This window comes from Aotus nancymaae, unplaced genomic scaffold, assembly GCF_030222135.1.
Source record: "Aotus nancymaae isolate 86718 unplaced genomic scaffold, 86718_ANA_hifiasm-v0.15.2.pri h1tg000018l, whole genome shotgun sequence".
NCBI lineage: Eukaryota > Metazoa > Chordata > Mammalia > Primates > Aotidae > Aotus > Aotus nancymaae.
Window position 1 is genome coordinate 15717712 of NW_026988430.1, and position 24806 is coordinate 15742517.

At 48.5% G+C, this 24806-nt stretch overlaps 1 protein-coding gene and 1 long non-coding RNA gene across 2 annotated transcripts in view; one reads left to right on the forward strand and one right to left on the reverse strand.

Moving 5' to 3' along the window:
- Positions 1–10652, forward strand: part of MYH3 (myosin heavy chain 3) — a 49114-nt gene extending 38462 nt beyond the window's left edge. The window contains exons 24-42 of the mRNA XM_064378309.1: positions 25–267; positions 349–525; positions 635–780; positions 861–951; positions 1345–1734; positions 1850–1976; positions 3643–3761; positions 3933–4129; positions 4472–4655; positions 5313–5478; positions 5781–5905; positions 6466–6774; positions 7213–7416; positions 7493–7618; positions 8713–8883; positions 8975–9079; positions 9230–9325; positions 9422–9559; positions 10505–10652. Coding sequence (XP_064234379.1) covers positions 25–267; positions 349–525; positions 635–780; positions 861–951; positions 1345–1734; positions 1850–1976; positions 3643–3761; positions 3933–4129; positions 4472–4655; positions 5313–5478; positions 5781–5905; positions 6466–6774; positions 7213–7416; positions 7493–7618; positions 8713–8883; positions 8975–9079; positions 9230–9325; positions 9422–9559; positions 10505–10531 — 3141 coding nt within the window. The 3' untranslated portion in view covers positions 10532–10652. The remainder of the gene's footprint in view (positions 1–24; positions 268–348; positions 526–634; positions 781–860; positions 952–1344; positions 1735–1849; positions 1977–3642; positions 3762–3932; positions 4130–4471; positions 4656–5312; positions 5479–5780; positions 5906–6465; positions 6775–7212; positions 7417–7492; positions 7619–8712; positions 8884–8974; positions 9080–9229; positions 9326–9421; positions 9560–10504) is intronic.
- The window catches only part of LOC135275756 (uncharacterized), a 28220-nt gene extending 10771 nt beyond the window's left edge, over positions 1–17449 (reverse strand). The window contains exons 1-5 of the long non-coding RNA XR_010343332.1: positions 17123–17449; positions 8600–10541; positions 7465–7662; positions 4383–4562; positions 3716–3809 (exon numbers count right to left, since the gene is read on the reverse strand). This is a non-coding gene — a long non-coding RNA (uncharacterized LOC135275756). The remainder of the gene's footprint in view (positions 1–3715; positions 3810–4382; positions 4563–7464; positions 7663–8599; positions 10542–17122) is intronic.
- Between the last annotated feature and the right edge of the window lie 7357 nt (positions 17450–24806).

The following is a 24806-nucleotide window of genomic DNA, read 5'->3' on the forward strand; positions in this document are numbered from 1 at the left end:
AAATTATTATTCTTTTTTTTTAAGGAAAGTGAAAATTTGTTGGATGCTGAGGAAAGATGTGATCAGCTGATCAAAGCCAAATTCCAGCTCGAGGCCAAGATCAAGGAGGTGACAGAGAGAGCCGAGGATGAGGAAGAGATCAATGCTGAGCTGACAGCCAAGAAGAGGAAACTGGAGGATGAATGTTCAGAACTCAAGAAAGACATTGATGACCTTGAGCTGACACTGGCCAAGGTTGAGAAGGAGAAACATGCCACAGAGAACAAGGTATTCTCCTTGTAGGTGCGTCTAGGTTGATATATTGCAAACTAAATTTTATGCTTATACTTGCTTGTGGATTCTTCTTAGGTTAAAAACCTTACTGAGGAACTCTCCGGGTTAGATGAAACAATTGCAAAGTTAACCCGGGAGAAGAAGGCCCTCCAAGAGGCCCACCAGCAGACCTTGGATGACCTCCAGGCTGAAGAAGACAAAGTCAATTCTTTGAACAAAATCAAGAGCAAACTGGAACAGCAAGTGGAAGACGTAAGTAAATAATGCTTATTGGGAGTCCCAGAACGCCAGGGTTGGAGGAGCTCTCAAGGGTCCTCTTGCGAAGCATTTGTTCCCAAAAGGAAATGGTGCCTTTTTTCAGCTGGAAAGCTCCCTAGAACAAGAAAAGAAGCTCCGCGTAGACCTGGAAAGGAACAAAAGGAAACTGGAAGGAGACTTAAAGCTTGCCCAAGAGTCCATATTAGATCTGGAGAATGACAAGCAACAGCTGGATGAAAGGCTCAAGAAGTATGCCCTACAACCACTGGCTTCCATTCTGCGAGTTCCTGTGTATTTTGTCTTCATGCATTCTACATTTCTCTTCACAGGAAAGATTTTGAATATTGTCAACTTCAAAGCAAAGTGGAAGATGAGCAGACACTGGGCCTCCAGTTTCAGAAGAAAATCAAAGAGTTGCAGGTCGGAGGCCTTTGCATCTCTCTTTTCCATGTGGGGTCACTTACAGTGAGCTGGGTGCTGTCTGCTGTAAGCCATTTAGAGCAAGTGGACGAGACTGTGGGGCCACCTGCCCCGTGGTTCCCTTTCTGCTAGGCTGGCCTGGCAGTGATGAACCGTTTTCCCGTAACATCTGACAAAATCCATAATTAAAGTGTTCGAGGTCACTGGTTTGATCACTGCAGGGGTAATTACTATGTTGGGGCAGAAAAAATTCATGTGAAAGGAAATTTGCAATATTCACTGGGGGGAGTCTAAGACTCAATTTGTCTAATGGGAAGGGAAGCCAGCCTGTTCTTGACAATGAGTCCCTGTGGGGAAGCGACTGCCTGCCGGGTAAATGGCTGCCCTCCACAGGCTCGAATTGAGGAGCTGGAAGAGGAGATAGAGGCGGAGAGGGCGACCCGTGCGAAGACCGAGAAACAGCGCAGCGATTACGCCCGGGAGCTGGAGGAGCTGAGCGAGCGGCTGGAGGAGGCGGGAGGCGTCACCTCCACGCAGATAGAGCTCAACAAGAAGCGGGAGGCGGAGTTCCTGAAGCTGCGCAGGGACCTGGAGGAGGCCACCCTGCAGCACGAAGCCACGGTGGCCACGCTGAGGAAGAAGCATGCAGACAGTGTGGCCGAGCTTGGGGAGCAGATTGACAACCTGCAGCGGGTCAAGCAGAAGCTGGAGAAGGAGAAGAGCGAGTTCAAGCTGGAGATTGATGACCTCTCCAGCAGCATGGAGAGTGTGTCGAAATCTAAGGTGCTGGGGGTGTGGGGAGGCGCGGGGGCGCTCAAGGCCTTCCGTCAGAGAGACTCCATGGTCATGCAAACCTGACTTTGCCGACTGACTTTGTTCCCTCTTCCGAATCCTTCAGGCAAATCTGGAAAAAATCTGCCGAACCCTGGAGGATCAGTTAAGTGAGGCCCGGGGCAAGAATGAGGAGATTCAGAGGTGCCTGAGCGAGCTGACCACACAGAAGTCTCGTCTGCAGACCGAAGCTGGTGAGCCACATGCAGGAAACCCGTAGGGCCAAAACCTCCTGGCACCCAGCAGCGCAGCTGGCTGAAACCAAGGGCAGGGTGTGTTTGGGGGAGAATCTCCAGGGAGACATCTTTTCAGGAGAAGAAATTGAAATAACTCACAGAAAGAGCCATTTGAAATACCCCGAAGGGAGAGAATATTGAGAATTGAGTAAGAACAAGAGAGAGAGACGTAGACCAGAATGAGAAGGGGCTCAAATTATCATCTCATTCAAACTCTTTCAAAATTAATATAGACTTGTATCAAACAGACTCTGATGGGCAGAAAGGAGACTAGAAACTAAGAGCCATGGTCTTCTACTTCTTTCTGCACATTAATTCAGATATGCACTGTCTGCATCCAAGTTTTTGAGAACAAAGAGAGAAACGTGGCCAGTGTTTAAAGGTCTTGGTGTATAATAAAAATGTAAGGGAGGCTGGGTGTGGCGGCTCACGCCTGTCATCCCAGCACTTTGGGAGGCCGAGGCGGGTGGATCACCTTAGGTCAGGAGTTCGAGACCAGTCTGGTCAACATGGAGAACCTCTGTCTCTACTAAAAATACAAAAATTAGCCAGGCATGGTGGTGGGGCACCTGGAATCCCAGCTACTTGGGAGGCTGAGGCAGGAGAATCACTTGAACCCAAGAGGCAGGGATTGCAGTGAGCCGAGACTGCGCCATTGCACTCCAGCCTGGACAACAAGAGTGAAAGTCCGTCCACCTCTGCCCCCCTCCAAAGAGTAAGGGAATGTTATTTGGGGCTTCCGCCTAGAAAGTGTGGCTCCACCCAGCCCTGGTGCATCCTCACAGGTGAATGAATCCTTGGCTGGCAGTCACAGCCAAGGCAATGAAGAAGAGAAATTTGGTAGCCACTTTTGCACTCATGTTGTGGGGATTCACCTCTGGAGTCATAAAGCCCCATTCCACGTTTTTCTCTTACCTCTATGTAAGCATATAAACTTGAACTTACCCTAGTCACCCAAGAGTCTAACTAGAGATACAAAGCTCTAAGTATTTCTCTAAGTATTTGTTAACAAATCAACAAGCAGCTGGAAACACCTGTCACTGGGGAAGTCTGATGGGAGTAATTAGGTGCTCCTGGTAATGTTTACATTTACAGTTCTTCTCAATGGATTTTTTTTTTTTTTTTTTTTTTTTGAGATGGAGTCTTGCTGTGTCACCCAGGCTATAGTGCAGTGGCACGATCTCAGCTGACGGCATCCTCCACCGCCCAGGTTCAAGCGATTCCCCTGCCTCAGCCTCCCGAGTAGCTGGGACTACAGGCATGCACCACCACGCCCAGCTAATTTTTTTGTATTTTAGTAGAGATGGGGTTTTACCATGTTGGCCAGGATGGTCTCGATCTCCTGACCTTGTGATCTGCCTGCCTCTACCTCCCAAAGTGCTGGGATGCCCAGCCAGATTTTTTTTTTTGACCGAATTCAGTCCCACCTTCCAGTAGTTTACAACAATATCTTATCAGTTCTGCCTTCAGTTTCCTTTTCAGAACAATAGAACTTTTCCCTCAAGAAAAAAGCACATCTTATTTCTTCTCTCCCTAGATCTTAGCACAGTGCCTTACACGTAACAGAAACTTGGTGAGTGAATGAGTGAATGAATGAACTCAAAGTATTTCCTTCTGAACACAGGTGAGCTGAGTCGTCAGCTGGAAGAAAAGGAAAGCATAGTGTCCCAACTTTCCAGGAGCAAGCAAGCATTTACCCAGCAAATAGAAGAGCTCAAGAGGCAGCTGGAGGAAGAGAACAAGGTATATCTTCGAAGGGAGGCTTCTTTGCTCTTATTTTCAAATTATCACCTGCGGGAGGAAAAATAAAAGGCAATTTCATTCAGTAGCTGGTGATAGAAGGAACAAACTTGGATTATATCATGCACTTGTCACTAGATATGTGAGGCGCTCTTCTCTTTTTGACTTCTGCAGGCCAAGAACGCCCTGGCACACGCCCTGCAGTCCTCCCGCCACGACTGCGACCTGCTGCGGGAACAGTATGAGGAAGAGCAGGAAGGCAAAGCCGAGCTGCAGAGGGCACTGTCCAAGGCCAACACTGAGGTTGCCCAGTGGAGGACCAAATACGAGACGGACGCCATCCAGCGCACAGAGGAACTGGAGGAGGCCAAGTGCGTAGCTCTGTTTGCTTTAGAAGAACTACTGGGGAATGAATTCAATGAATTTGTTTTTGTTACTAGATGTTTCCCATCTTATGTATCTTTAAATGTGGTGCTGAACCATCCGAGGGACCTGGCGTTGGCACGTTTTATTAAAACAAACAACTTTGATCTTGGTTAGACACAAAGCAAGTTATCGATCCCGAGTTTTGAGTAGACGGGAAATTCTCCTGGGCGTTTAAAAACACATGGGCGTCTGACTCACACAGATGAGTGATTCCAGCTTGATGAGTCGTGATGTTCAAGTGGATGGAAACTTAAATAAACAGCTGCTTCTCTTTCATATTCTTTAAGGAAAAAACTTGCTCAGCGCCTTCAAGATTCCGAGGAACAGGTTGAGGCAGTGAATGCTAAATGTGCTTCGCTGGAGAAGACCAAGCAGAGGCTGCAGGGAGAGGTGGAGGATCTGATGGTTGATGTGGAAAGAGCCAACTCCCTGGCCGCCGCTCTGGACAAGAAGCAGAGAAACTTTGACAAGGTGTGGGGTCCGCTCTGTGCTGGCTAAACGCCATGATGTAGGGGATTTCTAGTAGCTGTGGAAGGAAGGGAATGCATCCCAGGCCTGACTGCCCTCACCAGCAGTGTGGCCTTCAGACAAGTGCCTGAACGTCACTGGACTGTAATTTCCTCACCTGCAAAACAGAAGGAATGGGCTGGGGGTAGAGGTCCCTTTCAAATGTTGCCTGTGGAAACAACCCAATTTCTACAATGTTGTGCAGCCCTAAGCATTTTTCCTTTCCCGATACTGCTGGTCTGTCTAAGCTGAGGTCCCATTGGGAGGCTTTCTGGAAGCCCTTCTTTCAAGATGGCAGATAAAGTTGGTTGGAACCAAAGCTTTAATGAAATATTTAGAAGTACGGGGCCATTTTCATATTAGGAAACGGGCAATTATACCCAGCTAATTCCTTCTTGAAGAATCGATTTGCTCTTTCAAGATGGCAGTTGTCCCTGACTCATTACCTTGAGTACATTTGTGGAACAAAGTCTTGATTAGCCCCATAATCAATAACAAGGAGCCAGGCAAGTGATGCCAAGGGTGGCCCTAACTCTACATTTAATTTAGTTATTTAGAATTTAGTTAGAAACCTAGAGGAGAGCTCAGAAACAGAGAGACTGTCCATCCCGCTGTTTTCAGGTGTTGGCCGAATGGAAGACAAAGTGTGAGGAGAGCCAAGCAGAGCTGGAGGCATCTCTGAAGGAGTCCCGCTCCTTAAGCACGGAGCTCTTCAAACTGAAAAACGCCTACGAGGAAGCCTTAGATCAGCTTGAAACTGTGAAACGGGAAAATAAGAACTTAGAGCGTAAGCCATTTGAAACCATCTGAAACCTTTTCCTTTAGTTCTCTTATTGCCCAAGAGCATGCTGGCATGGGTGTGGCTTCATCATTCAGATTCCTACACACATGTGCAATAATGCACACACAAAGTGTTCACCATCTGATGGGTTACTTTTTAGTCTGTCTCTATACGATATCTTATCCCCAGGAAATAGGAAACCTTAGGATGATAATAAAAACTAGGTAAAAAGCATGGAGTCAACCCTTTGCATGTCTGGAAACCCATGCAGAGGCGCTCATATGCAATTGAAACTTATTTCTTGGCAGAGGAGATAGCAGATCTCACCGAACAAATTGCTGAAAATGGTAAAACCATCCACGAACTGGAGAAATCAAGAAAGCAGATTGAGTTGGAAAAGGCTGATATTCAGCTAGCTCTCGAGGAAGCAGAGGTGAGCGCTGGGAGGTGAGCGCTGGGAGGTGAGCGCTGGGAGGTGAGCGCTGGGAGGTGAGCGCTGGGAGGCGGGTGCAGACACAGTCGTGGTGAGCGGCTGCAGGGGAGGCAGGCTGCTCTGTGATGTGTCTTCATTTTTGCCTCTGTCAAATCACAGTCCTAAATCCTGCTCATTTTCTGTCATTTAGCAAAACCATGAGGCTGAATAATACCTGTGAATTATATTTATTGGAGAAGACTGTCATATTAAAATAGGCTTAATGATGAGATTTTACAAAATCTTAGATGAATTAAAAATATCTAGAAAGTGCTTTACGCACCTAAGAAATATGACGATTTAAGCATTACTATTGGTTGACGGCATAATCAAGACCAACAAGCAATGAAACATAGTTTTGTTTCTGCATTGAAGATAGATTTGGGACTTTTAAAAGTGAGTTGTGAGAATCATAGGGTTAGATTTAGGATTATTCCACTGAAGCGTTGTTACCCTGCAGGGTAGTGGAGCTGGCGCTATACCAACGCGGACACTATTTGATTTGGTTTTGCTTCCTAAAGGCTGCTCTTGAGCATGAGGAAGCCAAGATCCTCCGAATCCAGCTTGAACTGACGCAAGTGAAATCAGAAATTGATAGAAAGATCGCTGAGAAGGATGAGGAGATCGAGCAGCTGAAGAGGAACTACCAGAGAACGGTGGAAACCATGCAAAGTGCCCTGGACGCCGAGGTGCGGAGCAGGAATGAAGCCATCCGCCTCAAGAAGAAGATGGAGGGGGATCTGAATGAAATCGAGATCCAGCTGAGCCACGCCAACCGCCAGGCTGCGGAGACCCTCAAACACCTCCGGAGTGTCCAGGGACAGCTGAAGGTTTGAGAGAGCTCCGTGGGGAAAAGCCTCCTCCCATCCTCATATATTCAGAGATGCAGGCTGGGCACAGTGGTACACGTCTATAGTCCCAGCACTTCGGGAGACTAAGGCAAAAAGCTTGCTTGAGCCCAGGAGTTCAAGACCAGCCTGGGAAATACAGCAAAACCTCATCTCTACAAAAAAAATTAAAAATCAGCTAGGCATGGTGGCACGAGCCTGTAGTCTCAGCTACTTGGGAAGCTGAGATGGGAGGATTGCTTGAGCCCAGGAGGCAGATGTTGCAGCGAGCTGAGATCATGCTACTGCACACCAGCTTGGGTGACAGAACAAGACCCTGTCTAAAAAAAAACAACAAAAAAAGAAACTCAGAGATGTAGATGAGGCTCATGGTCCTAATGCCTCAACTTCAAATAGAATGTTCCTTTTTCCTCTGGCTAGGATACGCAGCTCCACCTGGATGATGCCCTCCGTGGCCAGGAGGACCTAAAGGAGCAGCTGGCGATCGTGGAGCGCAGAGCCAACCTGCTGCAGGCCGAGGTGGAGGAGCTGCGGGCCACTCTGGAGCAGACGGAGAGGGCCCGGAAACTGGCGGAACAGGAGCTCCTGGACTCCAACGAGAGGGTGCAGCTGCTGCACACCCAGGTGAGGGAAGGGAGAGGAAAAGAGGTGAGGTTCCAGCCTCAGACGCACCTGGGTAACAGCTCTCCTCTTGACCTAGAACACTAGCCTCATCCACACCAAGAAGAAGCTGGAGACGGATCTCATGCAGCTCCAGAGTGAGGTGGAAGATGCCAGCAGGGATGCAAGGAACGCTGAGGAGAAGGCCAAGAAGGCCATCACGGACGTAAGGCATCTCCTTCCCGCTGCTCTCGGGCTGCCAGGATTGCACTGCGTTAAAGTTCCCACACAGTTAGACAGGTGGGGTCTCCCCCAGACACACCTGGTGCACACTCTGCTCCCCAAGCTCTCCCATCTCCGCCAAATCTCCTGGTCCCACCTGCACTTTAGAGGAAGGGCATAAGAAAAAAAGGCAGGAAGGGATTATATCCTAGTAGTTCTGCCTGGCTCAGAGAGGTGTGCGCATCTTTCTGTCAACATCTGACTTATTCTAAATATGAAAACAAGATCCTGGCTGGGTGCAGTGGCTCACGCCTGTAATCTCAGCACTCTGGGAGGCCGAGGCAGGTGGGTCACTTGAGGTCGGGAGTTCGAGACCAGCCTGACCAACATGGAGAAACCCCGTCTCTACTACAAATACAAAATTAGCTGGGCTTGGTGGTGCATGCCTGTAATCCCAGCTACTCGGGAGGCTGAGGCAGGAGAATCACTTGAACCCAGGAGGTGGAGGTTGTGGTGAGCTGAGATCACACCATTGTACTCCATCCTGGGCAACAAGATCGAAACTCAGTCTCGAAAAAAAAAAAAAGAAAAGAAAGAAAACAAGACCCGGAGGTGTCAATATCCCACACCTTTCTCCCTTCCTGGGTCTCCGAGGCTGTCTCCTGGTGGCCCACAGCACTAATGGTGCCACCTGCTGCCCAGCGGAAGAACTTTACCTCAAAACGACTGTTGTTTCTGTACAGCCTTAATTCTCCCAAGTCAGACTACTCTTAAGTCTTAAGCTCCTTTGAAAATATATATTGATGATAATTAAAAAAAGAATTTCCCTGGGGCAGAGGAGGCTTTCAAGGAGGCCAGCTTAAGAAGGGGAAGAAACTGTTTCCCAGCCTGTCCCTGAAGGTCTCATTGCTTAGGTTATTTTATCTACTGGGTGTAGCTCTGGCCCTCTTCCAGGGTAGCAGGGTATACTTAGTCACAGTCTCACCTATTGTCCTTTATCTTTAGCACGGTCTCTGGTCCTCTGAGGTCCCTGGGTTTTGACAGTTCTGAGGCACTGGAGCTTCCTCGGCATCCTAGAGAGTCCCATGTGCTTTTCAGGCTGCCATGATGGCCGAGGAGCTGAAGAAGGAACAGGACACCAGCGCCCACCTGGAGCGGATGAAGAAGAACCTGGAACAGACGGTGAAGGACCTGCAGCACCGTCTAGATGAGGCGGAGCAGCTGGCCCTGAAGGGTGGGAAGAAGCAGATCCAGAAACTGGAGACCAGGGTGTGTGCAGGAGGAACCCTGCCTGTGCTGCCCTTTCCAGCCTCCTGATCATGCTCCAGCCCCAGACTAATTTCCCCACCCTCTCCCCCAGATCCGAGAGCTGGAGTTTGAGCTTGAGGGGGAGCAGAAGAAGAACACAGAGTCTGTTAAGGGTCTGAGGAAGTATGAGCGGAGAGTCAAGGAGCTGACGTACCAGGTAAGCGGAAGGCAAATGCCATGATCATGTCCTCTGTGAAGTGCAAATGCCACCGAACCTTGGGAAGAAACATGTGAGCCCAGAAAGCGGAGCGCGCCACGTGCAAATCTGCCCCCTCCTCTCCCGTGACATCCCCACTTTCTCATTTAGAGTGAAGAGGACAGGAAGAATGTGCTAAGATTGCAGGATCTGGTGGATAAATTGCAAGTGAAAGTCAAGTCCTACAAGAGGCAGGCCGAGGAGGCTGTAAGTGAGATCAGTGCTGACTGCGGCACGCAGCCCAGGCTGTTTCCCACAGGGAGTTCTGTGCTGATCTAACCTGCCTGGGCTCTTTGGTTTTAGGATGAACAAGCCAATGCTCATCTTACCAAATTCCGAAAGGCTCAGCATGAGCTGGAGGAGGCCGAGGAACGTGCGGATATTGCAGAATCTCAAGTCAACAAGCTCCGTGCTAAGACTCGAGACTTCACCTCCAGCAGGGTGAGGCGCTGACTTGGCAGAGCCCCCAGGGACTGTACAAACTTCTGAGCTGGAAGGAACCTCAGAGAACCCCTTACTTTAGAACTGGGGAATCTCAGGCTCAGGAAGATAAAGTGCTTAAAGCCACTTAGAATCCACTTAAAGCCACTTAGAAAGCCTCACTAGAATCCAGGCTGTGAGTCATAGTGAAAACCACCATCCTGCACATACACACCATGGAATACTATGCAGCCATAAAAAGGAATAAGATCATGTTTTTTGCAGGGACATGAATGAAGCTGGAAGCCATCATTCTCAGCAAACTAGCACAGGAACAGAAAACCAAACACCACATGTTCTCACTTATTAGTGAGAGTTGAACAGTGAGAGCACATGGACACAGGGAGAGGAACATCACACACTGGGGCCTGTCAGGGAGTCGGGGAGAGGGGAGGGAGAGCATTAGGACAAATACCTAATGCATGCAGGGCTTAAAACCTAGATGACGAGTTGATGGGTGCAGCAAACCACCATGGCACATGCATACCTATGTAACAAACCTGCACATTCCGTACATGTATCCCAGACTAAAAATTAAAAGAACAAAAAACAAAATCCTGCCATCCTGAAAAGGAGCGAGCGGGTCCCACTGAGCTCGTTCACGCGCCCCCTGCTGGTACCAGAAGGCTGCTGCAGGCGCTCCCTCCAGAGCCCGCTGAACTCAACATCAGACTGTAGGTTCGGGCTGCCCAGCTGTCCTGCTTTTCAGGGCTTGCTCTTTCGGAGGGCCAGTTTCTCAGGCTATGGAGTGACTCCATGTATACAATCGTGCATTTTCCCCAAGGTCCAATGTCCTGTGTCCCACTGAAGTAGGCAAGCAAGCAACTCCCTGATGCCAGCCGGCAGAAATTGGGGGCGGGAATCTCTGCCACCCGACTTGATTCCAGGTGTCTATTTTATTCCCAGATGGTGGTCCACGAGAGTGAAGAGTGAGCCAGCCCTCCTGAAGCAGGACAGAAGATATGCAAAATGTATATTTTCTTGGTTCCTGACCCTCGATACCTAATGTCCATGTGACTCTTTTTCACATGCAATAAACTTTGCTTTGTTTCAATCTGGGGCTGTTTTGCCGTATTTATTTTCCTCTTCCCCATGTGGAAATGGTTACTAGTTTGATGGTTTCTGTGCTCAGAGGTAGAATCTCTGTGAGCAGATGGCTTGGTAAATTCCACTGGTCTGTGTATGTGCGGAGGGAGAGATGGCTTTTTTACTTAAATCAAAAGGGGGGGAAAAACCACTTCTAGGTTAACCTTTGCTTTGGTGGGGAGTGGCGGGGAGGGCTTTTCAAAAGAGTCATCTCTTAATATGACATGAAGGAAACACAAGGTAGGTTCATGAAAAGCGCTTGTCTCAGTTGAATAGGGTTATAAAGCGAAGGCCCACATTCCCCTTCTTCACATTCTACTGGGGAAATACATCTGAAATCTAGTATTTGTTGAGCAGCTGTTCATGCAATCTCTGTGCTATCAGGGATACACGAATGAATACAAAAGAGGCTGACCCTTCAAACACTCAGTCTAAATCACGACTGTTATCTTAGCTAAATGTGCACTATTTCAGAGCTGCACAACAGAAAATCTTGCCCCTGACCCAAGGTACTCTTGTCTTTACCTTAAGAGGGAAGGGGCTGGGCATGGTGGCTCACGCCTGTAATCACAGAACTTTGGGAGGCCCAGGTGGGCAGAACACCTGAGGTCAAGAGATCAAGACCATCCTTGTCAACATGGTGAAACCCCATCTCTACTAAAAATATAAAAATTAGCTGGGCGTGGTGATGCGGGCCTGTAGTCCCAGCCACTCAGAAGGCTGAGGCAGGAGAACCGCTTGAACCAGGGAGGCAGAGGATGCAGCGAGCTGAGATCGTGCCACTGCACTCCAGTCTGGTGACAGAGTGAGACTCTGTCTCAAAAAAAAAAGGGGGGGGGGCAGGAAGTCAAGAAAGAGCATCTTGTAGCCTGGGATCCTTTGTTTATTGTCATCATTAAATTTATTATCAGTAGCTGCCAAATTCCCTTCTTTGTCTGATTCCAGGAGTTTAGGGGACCCAGTTTGATTCAGGTGAAAATTAAAGGCCAAGGGGTGTTCTCTTCAGCCACCAGCACCAAGTTTAGCATTTCCTGGGATTTGCCATTATAATAGAAAGGGGTCACTTATCCATGTCAGATTTGGCCTGTCAGTGACTTCAAGTTGTTTTTCTCAAAGACCACATCACTTGCTTTCAATACTTGATGGCAACACTGTGACTAAAAAAATGGCATGTCCTTCTGGTGATGGCTGTCGCCGACAGGAGATCGCCACAGCGAGAACAAGTCTGACCCATGCCCTGGCCAGAACCAGTGACACAAGGACTACAGTCACTCAGGTCCTCTCGGAATTTATGAGGACTCTGTAGACCGCCTTCCAAGGAAAGCCAGCAATAGAGAAAGCAAATGGAATTTCTCATTACAGAGGTATTCCAAATGAGAAGTCAAAAAGGAATGGAATAACGAATATCACCAGAATTCGGAACGCTTAGTGAACTGTGGCTACCAGCAACACAAAAAAATAGACAACCAGGCATACGTGACCCCAATGGAAGTACACACCATCACCTACAAAGAATTCCATCCACCTTGAGTCTGCTCACGCCTCTAGATGTGACTACTACCAATTTATAGGAAATCTGGGGGACAGAGACACAAGATGCAAACAATAAAATCCAGGATGTGGGGGAACTCAACAAATCGTCTAGCTTTTTCAATACATTAATTGCAAAGAAAAACGTATAAAAGAAATAGAAGGGGGACCTGTAGATTAAAAGAGACTTAGTAGACATAACCACCAACTGCACTGTGTGGACCTTGTTAGGATACTGCTTTGTACAAACACGCTGTTAAAAAGTAGACACACACACACACACACACACACACACACACGCTCCAATTGGTAAATTTGAATATTGAGTGGATATGGATGGTGATATGAGATTATTCTTCATTTTAAGGTAGAATGTGATATTGAGATTATGTTTTCTAAGATAGTCCTTATCTTTTAAAAATACGTGATAAAGGCCGGGCGCGGTGGCTCACACCTGTAATTCCAGCACTTTGGGAGGCCGAGGTGGGCAGATCACGAAGTCAAGAGATCGAGACCATCCTGACCAACATAGTGAAACCCCATCTCTACTAAAAATACAAAAATTAGCTAGGCATGGTGGTGTGTGCCTGTAGTCCCAGCTACTTGGGAGGCTGAGGCAGGAGAATCACTTAAACCAGGAGGCGGAGGTTGCAGTGAGCCGAGATCATGCCACTGCACTACAGCTTGTGGACAGAGCTAGACTCTGTCTCAAAAACAAAAAACCTGGTAAGGCCGGGCGTGGTGGCTCACACCTGTAATCCCAGCACTTTGGGGGGCCGAGGCAAGCAGATCACCTGAGGTCAGGAGTTTGAGACCAGCCTGGCCAACATGGTGAAACCCCGTCTCAAAAAAAAAAAAAAAAAAAACAAAGGAATCTGAAAGTCTGAGATGACAGCAGGAAGAAGGTTTTATGAGTCCGTAAGTTGCACTTCTGTTGGCATGCCTAATATGTCACGTATTTATGTGTTGTGTACACAATGTTTCACTACTGAAAACATATTTTTAAAAAAGAGCTCTAATTAATTGGCTTAAAGAAAAATAAATAAACACACATGGCAAAATATGTACAGATCAGAAAGGAAGAGTGAGAGATTTTTGAAGTTAACTTTTTTTTACAGAATTTAAGACTTAAAGAATGAATAAAAGAGCCCCCTGATGCATTTTATGCAGAACTGGAATGCCTCTGAACTTGCAAACATCTAGGGCCATGGGACCCCCATGTCCACTTATTGGCAAAGTGTGACATTTCCCACAAAGAAGAGGGTGTGGAGTTTGATGCTGGAAGTGACCCATGACTATCTCTATTAGGTTCTGATTTTGTGAAGGATATAAATGAAAAGATTGCTTTTCTAGGAGTGAATATTATGACCAAAGTCACTAGTGTTCATTTATTCCATAAAACAACAGATGCCCACTACTACAGAAAATGTAAGCTGCATTATTAAGAAGTTTAATATGAAAGCACGAATTCCATTCCAAATCAGGAGCTGCTGTGCCATATGAGCAGGGCAGGGGGTCTCGTCCATCCATGGAGAGGAGGATGAAATCAGCCACTATTTAGTGAACTCTACACACGTGCCCTCGGCACGCAGACTTGGTGATGAAGAGATGGACCTATCACCCCGCTTTAAAGATGAAGAAGAGATGAAACATTGAGTGATTTGCTCAAAGTCAAAATGGCAGAGCTGGGATTCTCTCTAGATCCTGACTTCTTTACCCAACAAAGTATTAACCTTCTACCAGAGCAGCTGGCCGCATAGGAGAAATCCCTAAAGGAGGTGGAGCACAGGGAAAGGTGTGTTGAAACTGGGCCGATAGAACCCAAAGCATACTTCTTGTTTTCTCTTTGATGACTGTTTCTGTTAGCATCTTCCAGGCGTTTCCCTATAACCCACCTCTTGTCCACCAACCCAGCCCACCCCATCCTCAGAGAGCCTCTCTTAAGACAGGACCTTCGACCATTCGGTAGGAACTTGAGTGACTTTAGCTCATTTGCAATATCCACCGGCTCTTTCTTACATGGGTTCCAGAACAGGGCGGCAAAAGAACGACGGGCGCCTTCTCTTCAGGCTCACTTCTTTGGGTGGAATCCCACTTTCTCCAAATTAATGGCCATTTCTTATTTTATTTTTTTATTTTTATTGAGATGGAGTCTTGCTCTGTTGCCCAGGCTGGAGTACAGTGGCACGATCTCGGCTCACTGCAACCTCTGCCGCCTGGGTTCAAGCAATTCTCGTGCCTCAACCTCCTGAGTAGCTGGGACTACAGGCGTGCGCCATCATGCCTGGCTAATTTTTTTGTATTTTTAGTAGAGACGGGTTTTGCGATGTTGGCCAGGCTGGTCTCAAACACCTGACCTCATGATCCGCCCACCTTGGCCTCCCAAAGTGCTGGGATTACAGGCGTGAGCCACCATAAGGTCATTGAGGGTCATTTGTAATTGCTTTTCCCTTTCATAAATAGCCTTGCTTTTTCTCTTTTATTCTTTTTTTCTGGTGTTGAGGCATGGAATTCATTACCTTTCTCCCTGTAATCCTCACACTATCCCAACCTCTGGCTTTCTGAATGTTTTTTATTGAGTCTTAAATCTCTTAGCAGTGGATTTGTATTTTTTATTACCTTTTATAATTTTTTAATTACATAAGAAATACATGGCCACGCACAAAATTAAAAAAAAAGATCTGTCAACTATAAAAGGCCCGCCAGCTAGGAGGGTAGATTCTTTATTTGGAACAGATGAGATCTTGATTTATGATTGGCAGATAGATGGCCCCCTTCTTAAGGACATGTGAGGGATGTGGTTTCTAATAGGAGTAACATGTCCTTATGGGGGAAAATTGGTTGCCATTTGCAGCCCTGCCACCAGTTGGTGAAGGCGGCCTTTCATTTCTCCAGGCCTGGGTCACCCGACAGCTGAGAGCTTTAATAAAATGAGAGTGCCTAGGAATGTGGGGCGAGTGAGCCACCCAGAGCACAGATGTCTATTTACACCCCTACCAATAATCCCGGTGCTAAAAACAACAGCGGCAGGGAGGTTCTGAGGCTGCTTGCTGGACCCGAACAGCTATCAGATTACCCTCAGCAATGCTGAGATACTCTGGAGGTGGTCCTGCCCAAACTGCAGGCCATCTGGAGCCAGGGGCCTAGGGTGGCTCAGATTATTTTTATCGAAGACGTTTCAAGCTTTCCATGACAGTGAAGAGCAAGAACTCCCAGCTCCGGGGCTTTGATGAGTCTTCTTTGTGTTATATTAAATGGGACATGGCCCTTGTTCCAAAGCCCTGGGGACATTTAGGAGGGGGATGATAGACACCCTTAGGTTGCCTTCATGGGGAAGCCTGACTCGAGCTTGCCGAGAGAAGGGGCAGCTTAGGAAAAGGACATGGAGAGATGTCACTGACACAGACTCCTCAGTGACTCACGGATACGGAGGCAAGACAGGTGGAGCCTCACACTCAAGGACGGTAAAGGCAATATAACTTCCTGAACAATAATGATGAAAGAACCAAACCCAAACCATAGGAGTCCTGTGTGATGGATGACAGCGACAGTGACATGCTTTTATAGTCGGAGACCAAAAGAAAGCCCACCTCTTGGGTTGAGTTCCTAGCAGGAAAAGTAAAGTGTTGGGGCAATCTGTGTGCCCTTGGGGAAAACAAATTCTTTCTATGTTGACTTTCTGGCTCCCCATTTCGGTAATAAAGAGAATAGGCCAGGCGCGGTGGCTCATGCCTGTAATCCCAGCACTTTGGGAGGCCGAGGTGGGCAGATCACCTGAGGTCAGGAGTTTGAGACCAGCCTGGCCAACATGGTGAAACCCCATTTCTACTAAAAATTAAATAAAATAAAAATAAATACAGAGAGAATAATAAGGCAGAAGCAGTAGTTCCTTACAAATTTGTGAGCAATCCTGGCCCTGAACTTGGTTTTCTTGGCCTGGGGAGTGGGCATGGCTGTTTGCAATTCACACTGCTTGGAAGCCTAAAGAGAGTATCATCTTGGAAAAGCCCTGGGGGAGAGGTGCTGCCATGAGAAGCCAGGACACCTTAGCAAAAAGCCCAGGCCAGCCAGAGCTTCCTGCTCCAAGCTGTGCTGCTAGAAATTTCAGGTCTGTGTTTTCTTATACCTGTATTCATTCATCTGTCACCAACTGCCTATGACATGCCCAGGGGATGGGAGAAGCAGAGATACCCAAGAAAGACTGGGAAGAGGGATTGAGGAGAGAGCTCACATCTTAAAGCCCTAAGGCTCTGAATGAGGTTGGGAGGAGGGATGGAGGGAGACATATTTCCAAATATGACCCAGTCTCGGCTCCAGGAGGGCGAGATAGCAGCTGTGCCTATTTTGGGCCTGGGGTCTCTGTCCCAAGGACAGCAGGTGTTGAGACCTGAAGCACAGGGCATTGTACACGGGCGTTTATTTTGGGGGGCTCCCTCAATGGGGCATCATTTCCAGAAACAAAGGCCAGCTTTTCAATTCATTATCTCCAGCTGGAATTCCTTATCTGCTTCCCTAGCGGCCCACCAGCCTGTGGCTATCAGAGCCTGCCTCACCACACAGGTGCACTCAGCGAACTTGCAGCTTTCTGGGAAGGGGATAGGTTTGGGCTGTGTGCCCCGCTCTGCGCTGGTGAGGGTTGAAACACACATTCTCCTCACAATCACATTCTGCTCCTGAGAAGGCCACATAGATACAAGCCGGCCCTCGCTTGCCACCCCACCCCAAGGTCTGGTACCCCCAGCACCTGACTGTGCTGACAACAGAAAGACAACAGCAGCCACTCGCAAAGAATGCTATATAAACACGAGGATAATTTCCAGCACCGTCCCACAAGGCAGGCAGAGGCCGCGAGCCTTCAGGTGTGATGTTCCCTGTTGAAAGGTAGATTAAAAGGACATGAATTTTTACCTTTTTAAGTGACTTGCTTTCAGCCCCACAGTAAATCCCGGCTGTATCCCGGTCTTTCATGCAGTGAGTGACCCATAAATACACACTGATTACACCTGATACGGCCACAGTTGATCTCCCGTGGCCAAGAGCACGCAGCCCCGTGGGGCTCACTCTCAGCCTTTGACAATGAGGGTCATTTTCTCTGGGAAGCCGGCTCTGCAACCTCAGCGGGTCCTGTTGCAGGCAGAGGGAGTCCTCGAGGGGGTGTTTTCTGATCCCTATTTCTTCTCCCCGCTACTTCTCCTGTGCCCACCTTACGGAGGGATCAGAAGGGCAGTGCCAGCCCCAAACCTGGAATGGGTGCAGCAACAAGGGACCCCAAAATTCTAACGCCCAGAACAGCTCTACAGGCTGGGATTTGAATTCCTGGCTCACAGCCCAGGGACATTTCCACCGCTTCCCAGCTCAGGGCGTTTCCGTCGCTTCCCGGCTCAGGGACATTTCCACCGCTTCCCAGCCCGGCTCAGGGACATTTCCACTGCTTCCCAGCTCAGGGCGTTTCCATCGCTTCCCGGCTCAGGGACATTTCCACCGCTTCCCAGCCGCTTCCCAGCCCGGCTCAGGGCGTTTCCACTGCTTCCCAGCCTGGCTCAGGGCGTTTCCATCGCTTCTCGGCTCAGGGACATTTCCACCGCTTCCCAACCCAGCTCAGGGACATTTCCACCGCTTCCCAGCCCGGCTCAGGGCGTTTCCACCGCTTCCCAGCTCAGGGCGTTTCAACCACCGCTTCCCGGCTCAGGGCTGAGCAGAGTCGACATTCATTCAACCTCAGTTTCCTCCCAGCCTTCTTCAAGTTCCGTCTTGCCTTGTAATCCCGAGAAATCCATTGCCTTTGTGTCATCGTCTGAAATATGGGAGTGGAGATGAACGTGGGCTTTTGTGTGTGTTTGTTTGGGTGGCTCTTGCCACCTCTGTAAGGAAACGTTAATACTAGGTCTATAGCTTCAATCATCCCGTGTTGCTGAGTTAAAAAGACAGTTTGAATATTGAGTGTTATGGAGAAAGGAAGAAGCCATTTTGGCAGTCTCTCACTGCATGTCATGGCTCAGCTGAAACCACTTTTTGGCTTTTAAAGGCTGGTATATGAAGATCTGGTGGTCTGAGGTACACATGGTTCACCAGCCATTTGGCCCCAAGTGTGTAGTGTTCAAGACAAACAATATCACAGCTGAGTCCATTCAAGTTAGTTAATAAAACTTAGTCCTCCTTAGTCAGGCCTGTTTGAAACACAACTCTGACCCATCACTGCTCTGCCAGACACTGTCGATGCTCCGCCCGGCCCATCAATCACTACACTTGCTTCAGACGGATACTTAACTTGGCCTTCCCCGAGTGCCTGCGGACTTGGCTCCCCAGTGCTACTCCCACCCGGCCACCTCCACCTGCAATCGTAACATACCTCAGGCTGTCTTGGTCTTCCTCACCCACCAGTGGTTACGCCCCTACCCTTTGTGCACCTTTCTAGGGGCATTTTTAAAAATTCCCTCTGCCGGGTGAGGTGGCTCACGCCTGTAATCCCAGCACTCTGGAAGGCCGAGGCAGGTGGATCATGAGGTCAAGAGTTCAAGACCATCCTGGCCAACATAGTGAAACCCCATCTCTACTAAAAATACAAAAATTAGCTGAGTGTGGTGGTGCGTGCCTGTGGTCCCAGCTACTCAGGAGGCTGAGGCAGGAAATCACTTGAACCCGGGAGGCGGAGGTTGCAGTGAGCGGAGATTGCACCACTGCACTCCAGCCTGGGCAACAGAGCGAGACTCTGTCTCAAAAAAAAAAATTCCCTTTACTCTCCCTGAGTAGCAGTCATGACTTACACTGTCTTACTTACCTTTGTTTGTATGACAGTTCCTATTTCCAATACTTTGTATTTTCCAAAGCTACACACACACACACACACACACACACACACACACACACAGTCACTGGAAGAACACTCAAGTAGGAATGTTCTGGTCTTAACTTTCCTTCCAGTTTCTTTCATAATCTTTGGCAACTCACCCTCCAGGTTTCCGGTTCCTCACTTGAAAAAGGAGGGGCCTGAACTATTCCAAGGGTTTCTAAACCTAGCTGGGCATCAGCACTGCCTGGTTTACTTTTTTTAAAAGAATTCAGAATGTAGGGCTGCACCGTCAGAGATTCTGATTCCGTAGGTTGGGTTGGAGCCTGGGAATCTGCATTTAAAGGCTCCCGGGTGATTCTAACGATCTGCCTAAAGGTAAACTCTTAGAGTGGATGTTTTAAAAAGCAGATTCCTGGGCCGGAAGCCGGATCCACAAAACAGGCATTTCCAGGGGAGAGACCTGGTAACTCGTATAGTTCATAAGTACTCAGGTGACTTTCATTATAAAGCTTGCCTGGGAAACACAGGCCTAGATCCCTGCTACACAAAATTTTGCAAAGACCTGCTGGGTCTGTCCCGCAGACCCTGGCCGACCTACGGATGAAATGAGTACTCAGACACAGGTATGCAGTGTAAGAGCAGCTAGGGGACAGTCCGGCTCTAGTGGCCAAAGAGCAGCCTTGAGAAGCTGGAGCTGCTTACTTTTATTCAGTCCAGGCACAATGCTGAAAGCATGGAGCAAACACAGTCTGCGGGTAATTAACATTTATTGTTCCCCTTTTAGGGACCATCAGCATATGTTCAAAGGTCAGTTCCTGGACAACATAATAAACAAGCCTGTTTAAGATAAATTCCCCTACACTCCCTTGTACTTGCTCCTTGCCCTCTGCCTCAGGGTTAGCGAACAGTCGCCTTCAGCTATTCTCCCTGGAAGCTTTGCAGAGCCTTCTGACCTTTCCGAAGGCCTGCTCCTTTTCCTAGTTTCTCCCACCACACTGACCCCGATCTCCTACAAAGGCCAGCAGTATTGTGTTACCTGGGAGCTTGCCAGAACTGCAGAGTCTCAGACCCCTCCCTAGGCGACTGAATCAGAATCTGCATTCTAACGAGATCTCTGGGTGACAGGCAGGCACAGAGGGGTTTGAGAAGCATGGCTCTGAATCAGTGATTCGCAAACTTGAACATGCCTCAGAACCCTCTGCGGGGCTTGTTGGCTGAAACCCACCTCACCAGAGCCCACCTTCCAGGTTCTGATTCTCAGGCCTGGAGTGGGGCTCAAGGTTTTACATTTCTAGCGAGTTCCCTGGTGATACTGATGCTGCTGGTCCAGGGACCAGCCTTTGAGAACCAGGCCCTGGAGGATTTCTCAAAACTCTACATCCAAGAGTGAATCCTCTCCATGTAGAGTCCAGGCCTGCAGGGTCCTATGAGCCCCTCTCTGCAGGTGTGGAGACGAGAAACTGTGGAAATAAAAGACATGAGACACTGAGAAAGAGAAAACAGAGTTTGGGCCTGGGCTCCACAGCCAACCAAAGCACAGAGTCCAGCAGTGGCCCTGAGTGCCTGGACATTCTGACTTTTACTGAGTACAAAGCGGGGGCGGGGTAGGTAGGGTGAGGTAATGGTGGTCAGTGATAGGGTCAGGTAAATCACGTGTCTTGGAGGTAGGGGTCCAGGTCTATCAAGTAGCCGAGGGGAGGAGAAAACCTAAGGCGTTAGCACTTTTTTTCATACTTGTCAAGAAATAACAAGGTCATTAAGATTTATGTTACTATTACTAATTCTTACCTTCTAAGAAAAAGAGGAACCAGGTGCAGAAGCAGAACTTGAAAGTAGACATGGAACGTGACCGCTGAAGCACAGCATCACACAGAGACAGTTAAGCCCCCAGATGTCTGTGGGCCTCCCTGACAGCCGTCAGGCCTATCACAGGAGCTTGGGGGAGCGGAGTTTTCTCCTAACTCCCCCAAGGAAGGAGACGTCTCGGACATTTTGGATGTCTCCTTCCCTAGCTGACTAAACAGCAGGTGCTTTCCCAGCACGGCCGCTGCCGCACAGCCAAAGCACCCTCCAGCAGCCCTTATGCGGGCGTGACAGAGGGCTTAGAGCATCTTGCCTTAGGATCACTTTGTTCATAATGTCACCTCAGTTCCATACTTCATTACTCGATAATCATCAGTAAAAATAAAAGGTTGTATTGAGTATATATGTATATCTTTATGATTACATGTGAATAACTAAATGATTATATATGATTACATATAGCAATAACTATGTGCTTATAGTTCTAACTGTTTTCTAATTCAATACTCATATGGGAAAAGGCTGAGGCTTCAGACCCTTGCCTTGGCATTTGCGGGGTTCCCCACCCCACATCTCCATTCTGTTTTTTTTCTCTTGCTCACGACAAATCCACTCTCCTGGACAGCTCCTGGCCCTCTCTGTTGCTCAGTCTGGCATCACCCTCCATGCCTTGGCACCAGAGCCCGCCACTAGGTGGCACTGCTGCTCTGCTATGGATCTGGGTCCCCAGCCTGGCTTCACCCCGAGTGGGAAAGTTCTTGAGGCGCCAAAGCTGACTGGTGGCTCTGGCAAGGTGTGGGTGAAAAGTAGAAGACTCCCTTAGAGAAGTCCAGAGCCCTGCTGTGCCACAGAGGGGTAAAGGCAAGAGAAGCCAGTAACACTTATCCCGTCTTAATTTAAAATTCTGTTCATCATGGGTGCTTTTTGCATTAACCTTGATTTTTTTTAAAATTGCAATACAATATAATTAATTTTGATTACTGAGGTTTTTTTTTTTTTTTTTTTTTTTTTCCTGATATGGAGTCTCACTCTGTCACCCAGACTAGAGTGCAGTGGCACAATCTCGGCTCACTGCAACCTCTACCTCCTGGGTTCAAGCAATTCTCCTGCCTCAGCCTCCCAGCTGGGATTACAGGCGCCCGCCACCATAGCTGGTTAACTGGCTAATTTTTCTATTTTTAGTAGAGAACAGGTTTCACCATGTTGGCCAGGCTAGTCTTGAACTCCTGACCTCAGGTGATCAAGGCCTTGGCCTCCCAAAGTGCTGGTATTACAGGTGTGAGCCACCGCACCCAGCCTTGATTACTGAAAGTTTTTTGCAGTCCCCTTAGATTTTGTGCCTGAAGAGGGTGGCTTACTTGCCTCCCTCTAGTCCTGGCTCAGGCCGCAGCAATGTGGTTTGTGTCCTAGCATCTTGAAGAGTTATGGCAATAGCTATTTTCTGCCCTTATGGAAGGCCCTTCTCTCTGTGAGATCCCAGCGCTGAGCTGGGGCAGATGTGAGGGCAGCCACCATGCCTCGGGACAGAGGCGTTGGGCTGGGTCGGTTCACTCTCACTGGCTGGAGCCAATTCCCCAAAGGGTAAGTCCTGCCTCCCGAGGCCCCTTATTCTCCCTGTGGCTCCCCTTCTGCCAGCCCATACCCGCAAGTCCCCAGAAAGTCCCGAGTTCCAGAACTGCCACCGCCTGGCTGCATGTTGAAGCCACTGCCATTGAAAGAGGTCTCTGGCCCCTAGCCGGCGTATGACCCGGCCTTCTGAAGCATTCCCCTGCCCTCTGCCTGGCTGGAGTAAGTTCACTTCCTGGGGGAGTTAAAAGCCTGTAACTCCTTCATGGGCACTGTTTAAGCTCCTGTTTCTTTCTTGTTTTTACAGGGACCTATTTTATTATCTCTATCTTAATGAGTTGGTATGTTTTGTAGCTTCTGGTGACATCTCTTTTAATGCTCCTACTTTCTCTCTGTGGGTCCAGTCTCCACCTGCGTCGGTCCTTTCTTCTACAGTGAAAGAAAATCAAGTGAAACAATCTGCCCACTGAACCCACAGAAATGGTAGGGTCTAAGCACTCAGTCACTCTGAACCTTGGCTTAGAGCCACCTGAGGAGCTTTCAAAAATCCCACTGCCCCGGTCCCACCTACAACCAATTAAATCAGAATGAGGTGCGGCCCTAAGCATCAGTAAATTGCAATACCCTGAACTTCCAGATGAAAACAATACGCAGCCAAGGGTGGGAACCAGGACACCAAAAACAGACCCAGGTCTTACAGAGCCAAGGCTGCCCCCTACAGGCAGGACTGGGTGCTGCAGCCCACTGGTAGGATCACAGATTGGGAGAGCAGACTATCAAAGGCTTTGCTGTAGCGTAGGGTACAATCATGGCCAAAGCAGCCTCAACCTCACAGGCTCAAGCAATCCTCCAGCCTCAGCCTCTGGGACTACAGGTGCACGTCACCATGCTTTCTACAATTTTTTTGTAGAGACAGAGCCTCACTATGTTGCCCAGTCTGGTCTTGAACTCCTGGGCCCAAACAATCCTCCAGCCTCAAGTCTCCCAGAGTGCTGGGATTACAGGCATGAGCCACGGCACCCTGCCATAGCTTTAAGACTTTAAAACCCAGTCTTCTCCCCACCACTGACTCTCCTGTATAAACTCCCCAGTAACTTCCAGCCCAAGCTCTTTCAAAGTTATCCCAACTCCACAAGCCCACTTTTTCCACCAGAGGGCAGCCCCTCCTGGCAGCAAGATGCTTTGTCACACAGCTGAACTCCCCTTTCGAGAACTCCACCTCTTGGCCCTGGGTCTGGGCGCTGGAGACACACATGAAATAAACCTGCTCTCTTGGATCTTCCATGGTCGTTAGGCAGCTGTCGTATTTCTACGAACCCCTGTTCTCTCAAGGTGAAGGAGCCCCAGTTCCTATATCCTGCCCCTTCCTTCCTAAACTGGCAAGATTCCTTCATCAGGGATGATACCCAGAATTTAGTCTAAAATTTTAAAAAGGATTATAGAGATGAAATATGCTCATCATAAAAATATATGTGTAAAAAATATAAAGTAGAAAGTGGTCCTCCCTGTTCATTTTCCTCAATCCCACTGTCTGAGGGATAGGGTGGGGTAAGGTGGGGATGTACCCTCATTAAGAGATTGGTGGCACCAGGGCCAGGTGCAGTGGTGCACGCCTGTAATCTCAGCACTTTGGGAGGCTGAGGCAGGTGGATCACAAGGTCAAGAGATTGAGACCATCCTGGCCAACTTGGTGACACCCCGTCTCTACTAAAAATACAAAAATTATCTGGGTGTGGTGGTATGAGCCTGTAGTCCCAGCCACTTGAGGGACAAAGGCAGGAGAATTGCTTGAACTGGGGAGGTGGAGGTTGCAGTGAGCCGAGATTGCGCCACTGCACTCTAGCCTGGTGACAGAGTGAGACTCCACCTCAAAAAAAAAAAAAGAAAAAAAAAGAGATCGGTGGAACCCAGAACTGAAGGTCACATTCTATCTATCAATCTATCTATCTATCAATCAATCTATCTATCTGTCTATATGCAACAGGGTCTCACTCTCTCACCCAGGCTGGAGTGCAGTGGCGCCATTTTGGTTCACTGCAGCCTGAACCTTCCTAGCTGAAGCGTTCCTCCTGCTTCAGCCTCCTCAGTAGCTGGGACCACAGACACACTCCACTGGGTCTGGCTAATTAAAAAAAATTTTTTGTATAGACAGGGTCTCACTATGTTGCCCAGGCTGATCTTAAACTCCTGGGTTCAAGAAATCCTCCCCTATCAGCTTCCCAAAGAGCTGGAATTACAGGTGTGAGCCATTGCACCCAGGTGAACGTCATATTCTTGCAGCAAGAGTGAGAGTTCCTCTCTGAGCCTCAGTTTCCTCCTCTGTAACGTGTGAATAATTATAGTACCTACCCTCAAGGCTTTCTGCTATGAAGCAAATAAAAGGCCAAGCACGATGCCTGTCACGTTATAACTGAATTGTCTCCGACAATTATG